This window comes from Cibotium barometz, chromosome 45, assembly GCF_041138505.1.
Source record: "Cibotium barometz isolate CiBa-2024 chromosome 45, ASM4113850v1, whole genome shotgun sequence".
Taxonomy (NCBI): domain Eukaryota; kingdom Viridiplantae; phylum Streptophyta; class Polypodiopsida; order Cyatheales; family Cibotiaceae; genus Cibotium; species Cibotium barometz.
Genome location: NC_141090.1, coordinates 5,048,214 through 5,069,584, shown reverse-complemented (window position 1 = coordinate 5,069,584; position 21,371 = coordinate 5,048,214). Strand labels below are relative to the sequence as shown.

General features: G+C 43.3%; 1 protein-coding gene across 2 annotated transcripts in view; it reads left to right on the top strand.

Moving 5' to 3' along the window:
• Nucleotides 1–20,366, top strand: part of LOC147612341 (Glutathione S-transferase family protein) — a 54,871-nt gene extending 34,505 nt beyond the window's left edge. Inside the window, exons 2-7 of one of the 2 annotated variants that reach the window (XM_086782956.1) lie at nt 4,991–5,125; nt 5,292–5,385; nt 12,246–12,340; nt 12,724–12,891; nt 19,747–19,948; nt 20,044–20,366. In XM_086782956.1, coding sequence (XP_086639082.1) covers nt 4,991–5,125; nt 5,292–5,385; nt 12,246–12,340; nt 12,724–12,891; nt 19,747–19,907 — 653 coding nt within the window. In that variant the 3' untranslated portion in view covers nt 19,908–19,948; nt 20,044–20,366. The remainder of the gene's footprint in view (nt 1–4,990; nt 5,126–5,291; nt 5,386–12,245; nt 12,341–12,723; nt 12,892–19,746; nt 19,949–20,043) is intronic. The other variant, XM_086782955.1, reaches the window with a different exon arrangement.
• The last annotated feature ends 1,005 nt before the right edge of the window (nt 20,367–21,371 follow it).

Below are 21,371 nucleotides of genomic sequence, written 5' to 3'. Positions count from 1 at the left end.
AGAGCTTCTTCTTCGCCATCAACACCCTCTCCAACTTGCTTTTCAGATGTACCGTCAGCCCTAGCCTTGTATGGGCATATGCATGGGCGATACTGACGCGTGTACGGAGCTGTACGGATAGAAATTTCAGAAACCCTACAAACAATGAAAGTTGCTTTTTGGGGATTTTTATCGCATAAAAACCATTAAAACAGGTTTTATATCTGTTTTCTTGCCAGAAAGAGCTTTTCCATGGTTTTCTTCATCGACAAGGTTGTAGGAGTTGTGGAGATTACTCATGAAACTTGGACATGAACATGGAGAACTTGGACATAGAGCTTGGGCATGGAACTTGGATAGGAAAATGGAACTTGGACATGAACATGGAGAACTTCGACATAGAGCTTGGGCTTGGAACTTGGACATGAACATGGAATTTCGACTAGGACTTGGACTTGGACTTGGATTTGGATTTGGATTCATTGTACTTGGATTCATTGGATTTGGATATTAGATTTGGTACAACCCCGTGAGAGATACTTGTGTGTCATCCCCATGGTGTGCTATGCATCAGAGATCTTGTGCCTCGACATTGACATCAATTTGGATATCCTATATTGGCATATCTGTTTGTTTAGTATTCATTGATTGAATTGATCCTGGCCAGCGTGCTCGTGGATTGTTCTCGAATAAATTCCTGAAAGAGAGGGGCCTGTTCCCCGCTCAATGTGATGTACTGTGCAAGATCCCTGTTCCCTCCTCTCTCTCCCCTCTCTCTATATCTCTATCTCTTGGACACATGGTTTGAGTTTGTCACGGCACCCCCCGCTGGACTTACAGTGTGTGAAACACTGTTCAAGACTGGTGAGGGGATCAAATTGGTGGCACCGCACCTTGCAAGTGTCCTTGCATTGAGTTGCTGACATGGAAAAACGCAACGCCATGCAACGCAAAAAAGAAGAAGAAGTGATGTGGCAATGATGATGTGGCGATGATGTGGTTTTGCCATGTGGTAGGATAGCAGTGCAAGGCCACCTTATAGGCTTGGAATGATGCAAATAGCTTTTGGAAAGCAAAAGATTAAAAGCTTTTTTGATACTAAAAAGAGAAGAGCTTTTATTATTAAAAAGATGCTTTTTGGGCTATAAGTGAGTTTACTTTTAAGTTCCAAGGGCTTGCTAGCCAGATAATCCAATGCAATGCAAGTATGAAGGCAAGTTACCCAAACAAAAGTGTGTCGGAGTAGATTGTTGATGTCAGACTTGTTGAATGAGTCTAAATAGCCTGGCCACCAGTCTCATACACATGGAGGGAAGTGTTAGCACATTCATCCCTAGTTTCTGCTCATATTTGGAGTCCCCTTTTGGTCCCTTTTCTTGGCCCTTGGTTGTGGGCTGGCTACCCTATTTTTCTGGCATTTTTCCCAGGTCGGGTGCTTCATGCCCAGTTGGCCAGCTACATGAGCTACATGGTGTCCAGTTGGCCAGCACTAGGTGTCCATTGGCCAGCCCTATTTACCCATAAATAGGTGGGCTTGCATAGTCTAGTCTTCCTTTTGCTTCCCTCACTTATGAGACTATTTATGTCTCTTGCTTGGTACTGTTTTAGTGCAGTAGATTCAGCATAGTTACTTCATATCTCTCTCTCTCTCTCTCTTGCACTCTCTCAGCACACTCTAGTGCTTGTATGCTTCCGCTATGTGCACTCTTTCATGGTATCATCGCTCCCGGTTCAGTGTTCTCTTTGCTGCCCCAGATTTTTCCCTATCTACAGCTCCTTCACCTCTGTATTTTTCTCAGATTTGCAGCCCTTTGGTTGCTGCGTTTTCTGGACTGTTGCTGCTGGTCCTTCATTGCTTTCAGCCTGAAGGTACCTTTTCATCAGCGTTTTTCTCTACTAGGAGTGTGGAACTGGTCAGCCTGTATTTTCAGGTCTTCAGCCCCTTGTTTGGCTGCGTTTTCTTCTCCAGTGGACATTACCTATTGTAGAGGGGGTCTTGTGGTGATTCTGGCTTTGGTCAACCTTGGTACCTGTGGTGGACAGATTGTTCATTTTTCTTTTGAGATTGAGCCCGAGCTTTTGTGATGGCTGCCCCGAGTCCCGACTACACTTCATATGCTCTCTGAGTCTGCAAAGTTGGATGGCTCCAACTACACTTTGTGGAAGGTGAAGGTGAAATCAACGTTGCGTGGTGTGGATCTCTAGGATTGGCTTGTTACACTTGCCAATGCCACCCCTCCCACCCTCGCTTCCGGTGGTGTGATTCAAGCACAGATTGATATTTGGCGGGCAAATGGTCGTCGTGTTTTCCCTTTTTTGATGTTGAATTGTTAAGATTCTGTTCTCTCCATGTGCGTATAGCAGATGCTGCACCTGAAGTTTGGAAGGTATTTGCAGAACTTTAAGAGATTAAGCCTCTGGGACGGATTTTGGCTTTGGAAAAGTAGCGTATGAATTTGTCAGTTTTTACCTTTCCATCTTTATTTGCCTTCATCTCGAAGATAAAAGATCTCCGGGACGAGCTTGCTGTTTGTGGCAAGGATATCTCTACAGAGGATATGGCTATTCGGCTTCTCTCCAAGCTTCTAGAGAGGTTTGATGCTTACTTTCAGTCTCTTGTTTCTTCTTCTTTGGTGTGACAATCAGAGTTGCATTGACATCGCTAAGAACCCTGTGTTTCATGCTCGTATGAAACACATTGAGATTCAGTATCACTATGTTCGTGAATGGGTTCTTGTTGGAGATTTGCGTTTGGAATATTGTCCTTTAGCGGAGAATGCAGAAGATTTTTTCACCAAGCCGGTTTCTCAGGCTTCCTTGGCTCCTCATCTTCGGCTTCTCGGAGTTTGTTCAGCATCTGGTGCTGTTAGCACATTCATCCCCAGTTTCTGCTCATATTTTGAGTCTCCTTTTGGTCCCTTGTCTTGGCCCTTGGTTGTGGGCTGGCCACCCTATTTTTCTATAATTTTCTGGCATTTTTCCCAGGTCAGGTGCTTCATGCCCAGTCAGCCAGCTACATGGTGTCCAGTCGGCCAGCACTAGGTGTCCGGTCGGCCAGCCCTATTTACCTATAAATAGGTGGGCTTGCCTCTTTCATTTTTCATAGTCTAGTCTTCCTTTTGCTTCCCTCACTTATGAGACTATTTATGTCTCTTGCTTGGGACTGTTTTAGTGCAGTATATTCAGCATAGTTGCTTCATATCTCTCTCTCTCTCTCTTGCACTCTCTCTCAGGCATAGTAGGGTTTTCAGTATGTACTTGCCAGTACAATAGGGTTTTCAGCATGTATTGTAGGTACAGTTAGGGTTTCAGCATGTACTTGCAGGTACTGTTATGGTTTTGGCCTGTACTTGCAGGTACAGTTAGGGTTTCAGCATGTATTTGCAGGTACAGTTAGGGTTTCAGCAGGTACACAGTCAAGCACAGCAGGTACATAGTAGGCGGCTACAGCAGGTACAGCACAGTAGCAAAGGGGAACATTTGTGAGGGTTGACTGGCAGAAGGAGAAGTTGGGAATGATGGGCCAGCTGCCAAAAGTGAGAGGACGAGAGAGAGCAATCGTGGGAGAGGTTGGTGAAAGGGGTCCATGTCTATAGGACACGTGGCACCCCCTTTAATGAAGGACCTCTATAAGTTGCCCCCTCATTAAAGAGTCCCACGAATGGGTTTTAATGGGTTAAGAGGGTGCCCATGGTCCTTGGGCCCTGGGCACTAGCCAATGGCCGGTGCCCAACTTAAAAGAATGTGAATTGCTAAGGTTATAAAGTCTTAGAGAAATAAACAAAGGTTTAAATGAATACTTTTCACCTGTTCACATACCACAAACCGTGTGAGAATATAGGGCATTCGCACGGTTCACGGGTGGGCGTCCCTTGCCCGTGAACTGACATGTCGTAAGCAATCACAGGAAAACAAGTCACATGAAATTAGTTTCAAGCAAGCAGAGATGCGTGCATATGCATTATGCAATGGATATATCTCCCATTCCTAGAACCTGTAAACAGTAGGAGCTATAACCGAGGAATTCGTACTTCCTGGATTTGGGATCAAATTTGGACCTGGCAGAATAAGGGATATGAGCATAGGCATCACAGCTGAAAACCCTTACATGTGAAACTGAAGGAGCATAGGCATCACAGCTGAAAACCCTTAAACGAAGCTCCGTGGCATCTCGTACCTTGGCACAAAACAAGGGAAGACCACTTGGGCAGCCAAATGGTGATAGTGCACATCTATGAACTGCTATATCTTCCCGCAAATAGCCCACATGGGGCATTGATGGTGTGTTGCAGATTTGTGCCAAGCTTTTCACAAGCTAGATTGATCAAGAGGACGAGGAAGTTAGTCGTTGAGAATGAGGTCATCTGGGCTGCCATATCATTGTATAAGTTGTTTGAGGAGGTAGGGGATTCAAGGAAGTGGCAGTGGACCATGGGCGCATGGTCTAGAGATGCAAAGGTTAGTGAGCTGAGCATTTAGTGTTCAATCCCAATCGCATGTTTATGTATTCACAAGCTTCAGAATATAGGAGGATTGTGTTCTTGAAAGTTTGAAATTATAAGTCATGGCTTTGCCGCTTCCATTAATTTACACCACTCGTGACTATATGTAATTGGGTTAATTGGAATGTGTATAACCTTCCATTTTCTATTCCCAATTCAAAGTTTCAACATGGAAAAAAGCTAATAAGGATGGTTTGAGACCACATTCCAATTAGCCCGATGCGGTAACCTTGTGGATAAATTTAGCAGATTGCATTTGGTAGGTGATTTTCAAGCAGAAATTTCAACTCAAATGTTTATTTCCTAATGACATTTACAGGAGAGTATAGTTGGTTTTGAATCTTTACACGTGTAGGGGACCACTGTTGTGAAACTGCTGGGCATTGTGGTTTTAGGTTTTGATTAATGTATGATGTATCTAAGCTTTCTCATAATAATAGGCTGTGTTTTTGATATATTTTAGTATCTGAAGTTCTGAATCCCTGTGGCATGACTTTCTTTGTCTCCAGCATTTTTGGACTATCATGACATTCCATATCGAGTAGTGGAGGTTAATCCGATGAGCAAGAAAGAGCTTCAGTGGTCTGAATACAAAAAAGTTCCCATCTTGATGGTCGATGGCCAACAAATGAACGATTCTACGGGCATGCTTGTCACCCTCATTCCCTTTATCATGCTGATACTGGTTTGAAACCTATGTTAGTCTTTATACCTTGTATAAGGAAGAGGATGCACAACACTTGATCTCAGTAAAGTACAGTTCACTTGCCAGGGCAGGCGACTAAGTCCTTTTCTCACATGTTATTGCAGTGATAATTTCAACTTTAAGTGAGAGGATAAATCCAGAAGTAGGAGGTGGGATTGCAACAACTGAAGCGATGGAGGAGCAAGAAACGTGGCGGAGGTGGGAATGCATTTTCTTCAGTGTATAGGGCTACGTTAATGTCAATTTGCTGACCCTTGTCTTGGTTGCATATATTTTTCAAAGTACCCGTCAAATTTGTTTAGTACAGGAAAACTTGTTGCCCATATAGACATGATTCACATGATTCGTATATGTACTATAAGCCCCTCTTAATGCAGCACTAGCATGCCTTTCTTGCACAGTATTATAGCCCATATTGGTTCTGGTGCATCATGTGAGGTCCAGACATCTCTATTGTTTCAGCCAGACTCACCTGAGCTAATGAGCTCAAAACTTGACAAGTCTATGCTGTTTTGCTCGTTGGAACATTGCGGAAGCTTGTGCGCTTCTGAATCGTTTTAAGTATTGGTGGCCTTTTCTCTGAAGTGCACTTTAACTATCTTTAGGTCAAACAAGCATGGCTTATTTCATGCTGGCAACTGCATTTTAGACCCTGGTGCGTCGATAAGTGTTACATGTGTGGTGGAAGTCCCCTGATTAAGGCATACAATCATGTAATTTGGTGCATTAAATCTAATTAATGAAGAGAAGAGAGGAGAGAGACAGAATACTTGTGATTCAGTCACAATTAGGCTCCCCCACCATCCGGTGTATTTACTTTGATTATGATATTGAATGAGTACAATCAAGATCTTTGATCCTTGACCTGAGAATGCCTTCCTTATTGAGCTGAGTGATGGCCTTAAAAGCTGGGCTGATCAAGATTCTTGTTTTGTGGTGTTGGAACGTTGAATCATCTGTGCTCCATTGCTGAAGAAGATTGCTGAATTTCCTTCAATTGTCTTGGATGATTTGAGGGAGAAGAAGAGGGGTTTTCAAAGAGGGCAATTTTGTCCTTGTTTTGCAGGTAGATCATGTTGTGGGATGGTCGACCAGTTCTTATGCAAGTTGTGGGTTGCAATCGACCTTACTTAGCCTTTTAATAATGATAATTGTTCACATGGTAGGTGTCCAAAAACAGGCTGCTCACAGGCTAACTGCCCGCTCCTTGCTTGGCCTGCTCCACAAAGATCATCTTGCATTTCTTGAGTGGGACTTTGCCCTATGAGCTAGCTAATCATAAGGGGTTTTTGGGGATCGACATTAATTGTCGTCATCCCATAGTTAGATATATCCAACACTGGAGGGACGTTCCTTATTTGGATATCACCTATGTTGTGGAAGCGTGATCTTGATTAATGCAAAGCAAAAGAGATTAATGCTAATCTAATAAGGAAATGAGATTAATGGTAATCCTATGTGTAGTGAAAACAGGAAGATGAGATGTATCCCTAATCTAGTGTATATTCTAAAACATGCGGTTCATGCATGGTATCCTATGATGCATACCAAAAACTGTTGCTTTCCTTCACTTGCTAACACACAAGAGAAGTAGCTCTTGCTGATCCACAAACGTGCCCTTTGCTTGTGGTCTTGTAGGATCTAGCATATGGATGCATACTGAAGTGCCTCCTTCTATCGGCTAGAAGTGGGGAAGTTGGTTTCCCCTTATCAGCCCTTAAAACAATGTCCAAAAAGTCATATTTGTGTCCAAATCATGTCCCAAATGTGTCCCATCCATGTGCGCATGTCTTGGGCGTGACTGGGCAGGCCATATCTTGCCTCTTATGTTGCCAAGATACTGGCTGCAATGGGTAGCATATTCATGTGGCGCCCATAGATGTGATGCACACGACATCCCCTCCTGCAAAACTTGGAGATGGGGGTACTCCATACACCTTTGCTCTGATTTCGCTCCGGTCCACGATGAATCATAAACTTTATTGGAGAAGAAATTCAGCACTTGAACTTGATGATTTCATATGCACAAATGAAAGAGAGAAAAGACGGACAGAGCACATTGCATTGGGTCCCATGTAACTTTTTGAAGGGCCCCCACTGGGAAGGTGTATTTGCTTGTATTGCTTGAATGCGTAAGGGACTGACTGTTGGCTGCCAATCAGCACCAGTGCGTAGGGTTTACGGTGCATCTCCACTTGTGAGCCCCTTTGAGAGGACATCGGAGTGCGTAGGTATAGTGTTATATTTGTGGGAATGTGAACAGTCTCTTAATGAAGTGCAAGGTCAGTGTGACTACACTTTAGTGCACTCACTTTGAGGCTAGGTCGAGTGCCTATATAAAGGACTGTCATGTAACATTATTTATAAGTGCAATCAAGCTGAAGCGAGTTCCCTTGCTCTCTCTCTCTCTCTCTCTCTCTCTCTCTCTCTCTCTCTCGCGCGCGCGCAAGCACGTGTGTGCATGCAATCAAATGTTTCTCTCTCCTCTTCTCTTCCATAGTTGTGCGTTTTACTAACATGGTATTTGGCTTTGAGCTGTCTTGGTGTGTGTTACTGCTGTTGAGTCGACTCCTATTCATCTCATGCTGCTGCAAACGCATGTGCAGTCCTACTGCATTTTATGCAAGCTCTTTCTTGTTTTGTTGCTGTTGGCGCCTTGTTCGAGTTGCGTTTGTGCTGCCATAGCAGAGCGTAGAGTGGGCACAGCCACACGGAGCCGTGGTGAAGTCGTGTGCTGCTGTTCTTCAACGTGCGGGGCTGAAAACGCAAATGCGTATGCTTTTTTCATCTCATGGAGTGAATCTGAGGAAAACGCTTCTCTTTATTGCGTAGAGGTGAAAACAAGAGCTTCTGCTACTGCCCATCATATGAAGAAAGGGTTTGCTGAAAAACGCAGATTCACTACTGGTTCTTCATCTCGTGGAGGAAGGAAAGGTGATTCAACCCATCATCAGCAAAACACATGTGTGGTGCAACTCTTCATCGAGCCCAAGTTGTCGAGAGGACTGTTTTCAGTTCAAATACAAAGGGGGTAAGCTGTTTTTTCTGTTGCAAGTGGTGTTTTGGCTGCAAATACAAGGATTTTTGCACTATTGGTTAAGGTTTTTGGCATAAGTATTGGTTTAGGGTTGAGGCATGGCATCTCTACTACCTATTGGGTTCTCAGAGATGAGCAACTTGGATGGATCCAACTATCCATTTTGGAAAGTAAAGATCCGGAGTTAGCTTGTTGCCCGCAAGCTGCGGAAAATTGTTGAAGGCAAGGAGCTGAAACCAAGAGGGCCATAGAAGAGTCTCACATGGAGGTTGAGAAGGAGACCATTGAGGATACCGAAGGTGCTATTGATGAAGTAGTAGTAGTTGACCCACAATTGATTACAGTTTGGGAGGAGCATGATGCTCATCAAGCCTTTGCCTTGATTATCATGACGATTTTGTATTCCGTCATTCCGCTCATTCAAATGGAAAAGTCATCTATTGAGGCGTGGAGGATTTTGCAAGGATAGTTTGAGATGAAGAGCCTAACCAACGCGATCAATTCGGAAAGTCAGCTATATGGTTTGTCTCTTAATGAAGGTGGCCTTGTCATCTCTTACATCACTTAGTGAAGGACTTACGGGACAAGTTGGTGGCCATTGACTCCAAACTTGACAGTGCAAAGTTGGCACATACGCTCTTGGAGCAAGTTGCCTCTTTCTTTATCGTAGTTTTGTCACTTCTTTGACAATTGGGCATAGGGATAAGCCTCTTGATTTTGATGAGGTCTCAGCATTGTTTTTTGAAGAAGAGATGAGGAGTAGGTAAATGTGAGGAGCAAGCTTTTGTTACATCAGGCACAAAGAAAGAAGAGAAGGGTAAGTCAAAGTGGAAGGTGAAGTGTTGGTATTGTGATAAGAAGTCTGTGAGGTGAAGAAAAAGGACATGGCCCGGTGTAATGCAAAGAAGGCAGCATCTAGGTCTTTGGCAAATGACGATACCAAGGCTTCAGAGGCGGTTGCTAGTGTGGTGGAAGCTACTATGTTGACTAAGGTGGATGCAATGGCATCTGTCGATGTCGACATGTCCTACTCTTGAGTTGGTCTTTTACATCTCTTTGGATCTAGAGGGAGATGTGGAAAGAAGAGGGAGATCGATTCTACCTTGTTATTTGGATGGGGTCTTCATCGGCAACGTTAGAGTACACATTGGTGCTCAAGAGATCTAGGGTGGCAACACTTGGATTGGTCATGGGTTGCTCCCAAAGGACCAGTCATTGTCTTCTTTGGAGGACTAGAGCTGTTCACCATGATGCGGATAGCTCATTCAGGAGATGGAGTGCAATGAGGCATGAACTCTAGAGCAGAGAGAAAAGTTTTTCACTTCTACGGCATCATTGATCGTGGAACTAAGAGAGTGTTGAATGTAGGGTTTATGGTGCATCTTCACTTGTGAGCCTCCTTGAGGGGACAACGAATTGCATACGTATAATGTTATATTTATGGGCATGTGAATAATCTCTTAATTAAGTGTAAGGTTAGTGTGGATACACCCCCACTTTGAGACTAGGTCCAGTGCCTATACAAAGGACCCTCATGTAACACTATTTATAAGTGCAATCAAGTTGAAGCAAGTTCCCTTGTGCTCTATTTCTCTCTCTTGTGCAAGCATGTGTGTTTTCATGCAATCAAATGTTTCTCTCTCTCTCTCTCTCTCCTCTTCCATAGCTATGCGTTTTACTAACAAGAATCCTTCAACAATGCGGGATCTTTATCAAAGAATCTTTTGTTAGCTGCTTCTTGAGGGTCCTTTGCACCAAGTGTTGATGCTGTCATATTGGTATCCACTTGGAGTGTCGAGAGGTATGAGGTTCTGGTTCTTTGGTATCCACCGGATTGTGGTCTTCGTCCGCGTAGGTGGGTGATGTGTTACAACCCCACGGATCTCCTAAAGACAAAAATCAAGTGATTAGTGCAACCCCTTACGAGGGGTGCAAGCTAGCTCACCTGCCAACTGTAGGTTCTATGCTTCAAACCACCTCTGAGCAAGAGGCTAGGTATGACTCCCACATATCCATGCTCATCTGCCCCATTCGGGAAGACCTAGAACTGGAGATATTTACATGCTCCCAGAACTGGAGATACATCCATTGCATAATGCATGTGCACGCGTCTCTGCTTCCTTGAAACTGGTTTCGCGTGACTTGTTTTGGTGTGACTGCCTGCTGTGGTGTGTCCAATTCATGGGTAGGAGACGCCCACCTATGAACCGTGCGAATGCCCTGTATTCTGACATGGTTTGTGGCATGTGAATAGGTGGTAAGTATCCATTTAAACCTTTGTTTATTGTTCTAAAGGTTTTATAACCTTTGTAGTTCACATTCATTAAAGTTGGACTCCGGCCACTGGCAAGTGCCCTTGGGGTCAAGGCCCATGAATGTCTAGCCCAAGCTTTGGCCCTTTTAAGCCCTCATGTGGCCGGATTTAATGGGGGGGCATCTTATAGAGGTGCCCACCTTCATAAAAGGAGGGGGGGGGGGGGCCTTGCCACGTGTCACAAGGACATAGGACCCCAGGCCCCTTCTACCAACTCTCACCTCTCCTCCCTCTTCACGTATGTACTGTGCAATCTCTATCTTTGCAATGTTGTGTACTTAAGTTATCTGTTGCATTGTTGCTAGTTCATATTTAAGTGTTGACGAGCTTGTTATTCACGAGATGGTGCCCAGGAATATTCACACCTAACCGGTGTTATTACACACAGATAGTCTTGCCAAGGGCTTGTACGGGAAGGCTCTTGTGGTATGGGACACCAGGGCTGATTTGGCATGGATATGTGGGAGTGAGCTTTATCCCCTAGCTTGGGGGAGGTTTGTGGACGCGGACCGTGGTTGGGTGGTGAGCTTGCCAGCACACTTCGACGTTGTAGCTGTTGGATGAACCGTCACCTCTCGGTTGACATGTGGCAGTGGACTCCTGGGTTAATCCCATAGTACTGGATTTGTGGCGTATGAAGGGTGAAAAGGCAAGGAGCCTTGGGGGTATCCCCCGTGAACAACTTTTGGGGGTACCCTTGGCACTATGTTGGCTAGGCTGGAGGGGATTGGGGACCCCCTCCATGCGGACCTCCTTCTGGTTATTACCTGGGGCCGCTGGTGCCTCATGTTGAAAGGGGGTGGCGTCTGAGCGTTGGCTCCTCCCATTGATGGGGGCAGTCACGCGTCTGCTGGTGGCTGCCCAATGCTAACAAATTGTCTCCCTTCTGTTTGTAGCAAAAAGTACTCGTTAGGTTTCCCTTCAGGGGGGGTGTTGGATGAACAGTCACCTCTCTTGGTTGACACGTGGCAGTGGACTCCTTGGTTGATCCCATGTGTGTTGGATTCTTGGCGTAGAAAGGGTGAAGAGGCAAGCAAGGGGCCTTGGGTATCCCCGTGCACACCTTTTTGGTGTGCCCTTGGCTCTAGGTCTTGGCTCTAGGTTGGCTAGGTGGGAGGGGACTACGGAACCCCCGCCACATGGACCTCTTGTCTTGCCAACATGAGTGCATATGGCTGAGGAGGTTCCTTGATGACCTGTATGCATGCCACAGCAGGGTGCTACTCCCCTGCACCCCAAGCACATAGTGGTACATTATCATTGGTGAAAGTGTGGGATATAATGTGAACTTTTGGCAGATATACCTGCAATTATGTCATAAAGAAATGATCCCTTATAGCATTATTTGGGGCTCCTTTGGTAATGTTTCTTCCTTACTGGCTTTTAAAAGATGAAGTATCGTGATATTGTTTGCACTTGTGTTGGTTGTGAGAAGTGGGTACAAGTCTCTTGAGTCTCAATGATGTGCTTGAGCTTTTCTTTTTGTTGTGAGATCACACTTTGGTTGGTTTGTTAAGTTTGGGAAGTAGCCTCCACTGGTGTGTTTCTTTTTGTTTTGGTTGTCTATGTGCCAGGGTTTGAATCTGCAACCTGCTATGCAGCAGGCGCAGTTGCACCACCTGGCCTTGAGCTTGCTGGTGATGCTTTTGTATTTTTCAAGCATAATAATTTGTTTTTGCAATTAAAGTACATTTCAATTCAATGCAGGTGGGTTGATGAGCATCTGGTCCATGTGCTTTCTCCAAATATATATCGGAGTCCATCAGAAGCGTTGGAGTCGTTTGAATATATTACAACCCATGGTGAGTTGAAGTGGATCTGGGGCTGCATTTGTGCTGTTTTCTGATTCCTCTAGAGTGTCCTTATTCCTGTTTTAGTTTTCGTTTAAATTAATGAGAAGAATGCAAGTGACAAAAGTGTTTGTAATGTTTGGATTGATTTTTAGTGAAAATTTATTGATGTTAGAAAGATTCATGGAAGTAAGATGCATGGATTTATGTAATAAGGTGTAGATTGAGTGGATACATGATGTTATAATCATGGGCAGTGGGTAACCTTTGGATTTTTTGTGATGAGTCAGAGTTCTGTTAACAGGAAAGCTTTGAGGTATTGCATGGATTTTAAGCCCAGAAGATTAAAGAGAAAGTTCTGATTTAGTTGCGTGTTTATTTCATGGCTTGGCCAGGTAATTTCACAACTATGGAGAGGTTGATGGCAAAATATGCGGGGGCAACAGCCATGTACTTTATATCTAAGCGCCTCAAGAAGCGTTACAACATCACAGATGAACGTGCTGCTCTATATGATGCAGCAGAACATTGGGTAAAGGCCCTTAAGGACCGGTCCTTCATGGGTATGTGCTCTGATGACATGTGTTGACTTTTTAGTGTCCAGTTGCTGTTAGTGTATTAATGCAAGAGATTTATTTTGGATTCTAAGGCAGCATGCTTGCAGTTCGCCTCAAGGTTTCTAAGCTGTAATTCACTTATTGCCTGAAGAGTTCCAAGATTTCTTGTCCACTCAGGTAGTGACCCTTCAAAAATGGAGCAAGAGCTGTTGTTATTTCCCTTATGCAAACTTGCAAAGGAGTACATAACACTTCAAACTGACTACCCAAGACTTTTTAAGCTGTTGTACAAAATTTTAAAGCCAAGTAAGTTCTAGTGAGCAAAACCATTGTGATTTGTAACATTGGACCAAAGTGAATCTTTCACTCTTAAGAAAGAGTGAAGGGTTCATGACATATGCAGTGATACTCTAAATGTTTTGATCCTTGGAAAGAAATAGTTCATTGGTGAAACAAGGCAGTTTTTAACTGCAATGGATGTTCGGGATTTCTTGGTTGTGCAAGGAGGTTCGCCACCAATGTAATAAAGTAGGAACTTTATTCAATAGGGTTAATAATGGGACAAGTCCATGTATAAAAGAGGGGACTTGGACCATGGTTGTAACTTTTGATGATCATTTTTAGAAATGGAAACTTATGTTTCTTGGAGCTCATGGCTTCTCTCTTGGCTTGTGGAAGGCTGTTTCCATTCTCTTGGTGAGAGACTAAACACACTTAGGCATCATGTTTACATGGTGATCACTCATAATTTTCATGCATTACATCCCTTCGTTCCAATTGGTATCAGAGCTCTTGATTTTGATCATGGGCATGCATGGGTTGTTGGGAAAATTTGCTTGAAAATATGAGTTTCTTTTAATTTTTTTCTCATTTTCTTGTAATCCTTGAGTGATTCTTGACAAATCTTCTCTAATCTTGCTTAATCTCATGGATATGGTGAGCATTTCATGGAAATTGCTTGAATTTTGAGTGATTTTGGCCAATTTTGCCATTTTTGGATCAAAATTTGGGCCTCTGGATCAAAAATTTGGGGCAGTCGGGCCAAAACTTAGGGCAAGTGACTAATTGCAATTAACTTTTCTGCTAATCATGTTTAGTAATCATCTTCTTCTTCCTCAAGCTTTCCATAGCCATGGGATGCTCTTCCTTTACCCGTTTTGATGCCAAACCTTAGGGTTTTTGTAGAGCTCACTGAGATCTTTCATTTGAGCCTCTTCTTGCAAATTTTTTTCTCAAGATTTGGGAGCTTGTGAACATTTCTCCATGGCTAAAAGTTGAGCTTAGTCTACCTTCCATGAACCATATCTTTCATTGCTAAGCTTGTACACACTTCATAGGCATTATTACTATCCTAATCATCTCATGAAGGAGGCAAAGAAGAGGGCGACGGGCTGTTGCAGGTTGCCGCATCTGCGCGATTTTCGTGGGAGAGAGGGAGCTAGGGTTACCTAGCTTTACTACCTCACAAGAGGGAAGCTTCACAAGAAAGGTTTTAGCCATTGTTTGGAGCAATTTTCAAGCTATGTTCAAGCACATGGGAGGTGTTCTTTGGCTGCAAAATTGAGAGCAAAGAGAGGCCACGTTTTTCTCCTACAAGAGGCTTCTTCAACAATTTTCTACCATTGAAGCTTTCCGGATGACATTGGTGAGTGGTTTGATCAATTTCTTGCAAGTTTGAAGCATTTGGTGGAGCTTGGGAATGGATTAGGGTTGGACACATTCAAACTCCCCTAATTTTCAGAAATTAACCATTAAAGCTTGACCATTCACGTGCCAATATTGCTTCTCCATGCATTATTGATGGCAATGGTGAAAGGAATTGATTTCACATGAGCTTGGCCAATTCATAGATCACATTTTGGGGGATTTTCTTCATTATGTCTCATTTGGCATGCCATTGATGGAATAGCAAGCTTATGCAATGTTTTTGGAGTCCCTATTGCTCATCTTGATGCCATATGGACACTATGGATGCTATACATAGCCATGCCAATGCTATGTTTTACACATGGGCATAAGAGAGCATAAGTTTTGGAAGCATGCATTTGTCAATATGATGTGAAAGGGATTGTTGGAATGCAATTGCAAATGCCTTGATTGTGGTTAACAAATGCTTATGCAAATGCCATGGTGAGGGCATTGTGAATTGTTGGTTTGTGTTGGAGCTTTTGGATGATGGATTGAGGCATGAGTCCATGCTTAATTGATGAGTTCTAAATTGTAAAAGGGCATGAGTCATGCTCAATACTTGTAAGCCAACAAACTTGTTCTATCATTTGATATTATCCACATCATTTTGTACCTACACTCACCATTGCTACCACTTCAAGTTTCTATAGAATCTAGCAATGTGTGAGGGTACCTTGGCATTGGTTGGAGAGGCCAAGGGGAGAATGGCTTGAACTCCTTGTGCCGTGATTGCCTTGGAAAAGCGGGAAAAGCGGTACAAAGGGGGGATTAGGTACACCGGTGTGAAGAAATGGCCTCAACCTTCACCTTGGAGGAAAACTCGGTGAAGGGGTGAGAAGAGCTTGGCCGGGAGATCGGCAAGCTTCAACGCGCGTCCTTAACAATCCTCACCATCGACTTTGTGGATGCATTTGGGCAATGGGGCCCTTTTTCCGTCATATTGTGTGGATATTGCAAATGCTTTGATGGACAAAGAGTGCATATGATCTTTCATGACATTGTGGGATACAAAGAGTATTGCATTGTGACTTGAGAAGTTGCATTTTCATTTGAGATTTGGTTCCAATTACAAAGGAGACTTTGGCGGAATTTTTCCAACAAGGGAGCCAAACAAGCTTATTGATTGGAGATTTACCCCATGGATACACTTGAAGAGTTATTCACAACTACCAAGGGGAGAAACACCAATCATTTGTAGCCGGATTGAGCTTTGGGACCGAATTTTGGGAATTTCTGGGATTTTATAAAACCCTAATTCAGTCCTAGGGTTTTTGGGATTAGGTCCGAGTGATTACACGACTCTATTCTACTCCTTGAGAGTTTTCAAATGAGCCATAGAACCCCTTAATCGGATATCACAATCTCGGTCAAAGTAGTCTTGTTGACTTTCTGGTCAAAGTCAAACAGAATATACTTCCACTTTGACTGAATCAAAATGCTTTTAGGGGTAGGTTCTATCTTCCGTTAGCTTTCTATAGAGCCGTCAAAATCCTAATTCCGACATATATTTTGCATATTAGAGCCAAATTACTACTTTCAGCTGTCCCGCACAAACCCTAAAACAGAGAGTACTTGCCCACACCTAATTCTTACTGTGTTCATTTGGGAGGATAGTAGACACCATTACCTATCCATAGAACCTCCTTTTGTCCAATTCCGACATCATTTGGGCATTCTACCAACATCTTGCATTTCTTCACTATGCCGAAGGGAAGACCACGCAAGGGTGGGGATGTTGTGCAAGAAATGATCATTGGTGATGAGGACATGGAAGGTAATATGGATGCAAGGGATGCATTCATCAATGAAGACAATGGGGGCAATGTACATAATCAAATTTCTCAAGGGACACAAGCGGCGGTTAACCATGACACCCTCATGCAAATGCTTGTACAACGGTTGGAGATCTTAGACTCCAAGCTTGATTCTCATTTTGAAACATTATCCTCACGGATTGGTGTGATGGAGGACAAGTTTGGGAAGTCTCAAGCACAAGAAAAGCATGGGAATTATGGTGACTATGAGCAAAGAAAAGGCAAGGGCATCTTGAATGAGGATTCCATGACGGCCGTACAAGAGGATCCATTGGGAGCATCCACTCGGGGATTCATGGCGGATGCACGGAGACCTCTCATGGCCGTACAAGAGGATCCATTGGGAGCATCCACTCGGGGATTCATGGCGGATGCACGGAGACCTCTTGTCAAGGACATGTTTCCTCCTTCTTTTCATTCGGGTTTGTCTCACCTCAATGCATCAAAGGGTCCTACCTTTTCTAGGGCAATGCATTCAAGGGAAGAGGATGAGGTGTTTGTGAATGATGAGGAGATTGCACTCGATTGGAATCAAATGTCCTTTGCCCAAAGACAAAGGGATGCTCACGAGAAGTGGATGGAATTGTCGAATATCATCAAGAGGGATTACAAAGACTTTGCACAATTTATGGAGTCATACTCGAAGATGCAAAGATTCAAGCCCTCTACCCAACATGATAACCCATCCCACATATCTTCCAAGGATGTCAAAGACAAAATCTCACTATCAAAGTTCAAAGGTGACGGGTCATCTCCGCAAGAGTTGGAGGAGTGGGCTACCAAGCTTGACACCTATTTCCAACTTTACCCAAAAAGTGAGCGTGATATGGTACAATTTTCCTCCTTACATCTTGGAGATTATGCTCATCAATGGTGGAGGCACTTGGTCAAACAAGGGAACACGCCATCAACTTGGGAAGGATTGAAGCGGGAGATGAACTTGGCCTTCATTTCACCCTTACTGCTCGACCGATACCATGAAGAATGGTATGAGCTTTCTCAAAAGGGGATGATGGTGAGAGGTTACATCAAGAGATTTTTGAAGCTTTCAATGTACGTGGAAGGCTTGAGTGAATACATGAAGATGAAAAAGTTTGTGCATGGGCTTGAACACTTCATCAAGGCGGATGTGTCGGCTCAAAGGCCTAGCTCTCTCAAAGAAGCTATGAGGTTAGCCGAACTCTATGAGCCAAAGTACAAGAGGTCTCAGCCCATGACCTTCACCAAAGACACACTCAAACCAACCACTACTTCTTACAATTTTGGGAAAGGTCCTACCTCTACATTACCATCCTCTAATCCAAGAACTCCTACATCATTTGGGGGTGGACAGCCAAAGAATGGGATACATCAATTTGATGCCAAAAAGAGTAGTGACTTCATGAAGAAGAAGCCCTTTCAACCCTTCAAGAAGACTCAAAGAATGGATGATCCAAAGATTGAGGAGTTGAGAAGCAAAGGGCTGTTTCAAGTGCAAAGAGAGGTGGTCACTTGGGCATGTGTGCAAATCAAAGAAGATTGTGGCCACTATGATCCTCATGGATGAGGAAGAGAACAAGGATGACTCTCATGACATTGAGGAATGGGAGGATTGCAATGAAGAAGCACATGAGGAGTCACTTGAAGACCATTCTTTCATCACGGAGGATGGTGAGTTTCCGTTTGATCCGGGAGGTGGAGTTAAGGAAAGCTTTGTGGATGGAGACATGCCTACCAATGCAGAAATTTCAGCTTGCATATGCTTTATCTCACAAGAGTTGTTGGCGGGTTGCAAGAACCCAAGCACACTAAGGTTGGGGGGGACCATCAATGGGAGGGTTGCACATATTCTTGTGGATTCCGGGAGCACTCATAGCTTCATCAACTCTAAATCCATCAACTCGCTCAAACTCAACACAAAGAAGTATACATGCTGTAATTTCTGGACAGCTTTGGGAAGGTCTACTATTGGGCCTATTTTTCTACTCCAACAAGCTTCATGGCGTATCCTAATGAAAGATTATGATGTGGGCTACATATGGCTGAGTGTACATATCATTTTCAGCCCAATATATGGAGTCTAAATGAAGGATTTTCACGGGTCTTCATCGACTAGAAGGGCTGTCATAACAGTCCCACTCATACACTTTGGGCTTGAAGCTTTGTGGACTTGTATACATCCAGATTTTCATTGTATATGTGCTTTGGATGTACTTGAGAACTCTTAACCACTTCCCATTGATTACATTAGAGTCTCATACTTTGAGATTGTACATGTTATTGATTTTGAGGACAAAATCTTTGGGAAGGGATGGTTTGTAATAAAGTAGGAACTTTATTCAATAGGGTTAATAATGGGACAAGTCCATGTATAAAAGAGGGGACTTGGACCATGGTTGTAACTTTTGATGATCATTTTTAGAAATGGAAACTTATGTTTCTTGGAGCTCATGGCTTCTCTCTTGGCTTGTGGAAGGCTATTTCCATTCTCTTGGTGAGAGACTAAACACACTTAGGCATCATGTTTACATGGTGATTACTCATAATTTTCATGCATTGCATCCCTTCATTCCAACCAATCCACTCTTAAGTGCGTCTGGGCTGAGTGGGCCTATCTGGATGGCCGTATTCATGTCCACTTGTCTCTGTACTTGGATCGATTGTGATTACTCAGCCTCCAAAGTGGCTTTCTCATTGGCAGGTGCAAGGCTGGCCAATTAGGAGTAGATTTAGATCGGGTCAATTTTGTATAATGAATCAAGCGAATGGAGTGGCAACGAGCCAGAATTATTTAAGGTCTGCTATCCTGTAATAGGATGACTGCTTTTCTTGCCTTGGAATTGATGCTATGCCCTCCTCCATGCCACATTTATAGAATAGTAAGCTAGTTGTAGCAGCAGCCAACTATGCTCTTGTATGTTAGCATTGGGCAGGAGAAGAGTTGTTTGTTGTCCAGCCAGGGCCTTTGTTCATAAGATGGCCTGCAAGGAGCAAGTGATTATTGTTGTAAAACAGCATCAGAATCAGCTGAAGAGATGAAGGTACAGCACCTAATGATTTTAAGTGAGGACTTTGATATGCTCGTGCCTTAGTGTTGGTGGCTCTTCTTTTCATTACTTTAGACTTCTTGGTATTAATGCAAAAGCAAATGGTGATTTTGCAACTGTACTTCGGGGGATCAATGGTGTTGTCTTTGATATGTAGTTTAGTAATTGTTGGAGTAGCTTTTATTTTGCTATTCCTTTTAGACCAGCCTCATTGAAATAAAAATAATTTCACAATGTACGTTGTTTTCCTGTGTATGTGCATGTGCACAGGGAGTAGTGGTTGTTTTGCTTAATGGGTGTTATCAAAATCTAATGTTTGCCTTGCTTTGCAGGAGGTTCAAAGCCAAACTTGGCAGACCTGGCTGTTTTTGGTGTGCTAAGGCCATTACGGTATCTTACATCAGGCAAGGAAATGGTGGCTAATACAAGCATTGGACCTTGGTATGCACGGATGGAAGAAGCAGTGGGGAATCCCTCAAGAATCCAAGAATGAAGATTAGAGTTGCTCAGTCAACAGTTCAAACAGATTTCAAGGTATGCTATTCCCTTCAACTGAAAGTTGTGTTCACTTTAGTCTAACTTGAGATCAAGACTGCAGGGTTTGGAACTGATCATATATTTTGCATCAGAGCAGGTTACAGCAAAACATCTCATTTTTGATCGTAAGCCACTAAGCACTTGTGTATCGACAGTGGCCGGCATTGCTTTGAGATACGGAGTGGTTTGCTTGTTTTCTTTGTCAGCTGAGGATTATTATTAGATTTCAGATTCAAAAACATATAATAAATGTTAAATGTTACCTTGAGTCTAAATTCTTTGGTGCTGATGAGGACAAGAGTTTTGCTTGGCTTACTAAGAACTCTCTCTCTCTCTCTCTCTCTCTCTCTCTCTCTCTCTCTCTTTTAAAGACTAGTTTTCTTGATTTAAATTTGAACTTGCTAATTTTTTTGTTTTAGTAGTATCATTTGAACTTCAAATTTTCAGAAATTTATATTATTTATGTCCTTGTTTTCTTTGCAAAACGTTTTCCTGTGTTTTCCTGGTGGTGTTTGTTGTTCAACAAGTGGAATTATTCTCTCAATTTGTAAGGTTGGCTACATTCCAATCACATGAAGTTGAGACGAGGGGTGCATAATATATCCTAGTGCAGAAACCTACACATCTGAAAGGAATGTCCTGAAGGGGATTCAAGAAGTATGCCTTTGTCTCTTCCGTTAATTGTTTTGTGGACAGCTGATAAACAAGTGAGCCTCGTTGATCTTGAAAGAGATTCAGTTACTAAGGAAGTCAGTAGAACATGCCATAGAATGGGGCTCTGATGGTCTATCCCCAGCCATGTATAAGGTTCATGTTTGTTAATCGTACAAAGCTCAGGTCTGCATGTGGATGATTGTCAGTTTATCAACATAAATCTCAGCCATGTATAAGGCTCGTGTTTGTTAATCGTACAAAGCTGGATGATTGTCAGTTCCATCAACATAATCTCATGCAAAAGTGTGGTTCTCAAAACAAGCAGGATGGGCTTGCTATGAAACAGTCTATGATGGCTGATTTGAGTCGTTTGAGAAGAGTATGAAACTCCTTTAATGATAAGACATGCTAATTATCCTGTGTCAGCCAAGATTAGATTTTGTGAACATTTGTCGTTCACTCTGTCCAGTATTGCTCTGCTTGTCTACAGAGTGCCACAAGTAGAAGCAGGCCAGGGGTTTTTGTGGGTGCAGTAGCCTCACCCCAGCTAACTGTGTGAATGAGCAGGATTCAACTCTCAAATAAGTTGAAATGTACTTTGAGAGGTGAAGGGCCAGAGGTGAAGGGCCAGCTCTTGGATCTTGATGACTGAGTAAAGGCTGTAATAGCAGGAGGTAGGAATGAAGGTAGTCCAATTTAACCAGGTGTTGTGTCGTAACTAACAGAGGTGAGGCAAAATACATCTCGGTGTGAACACACCCACAGG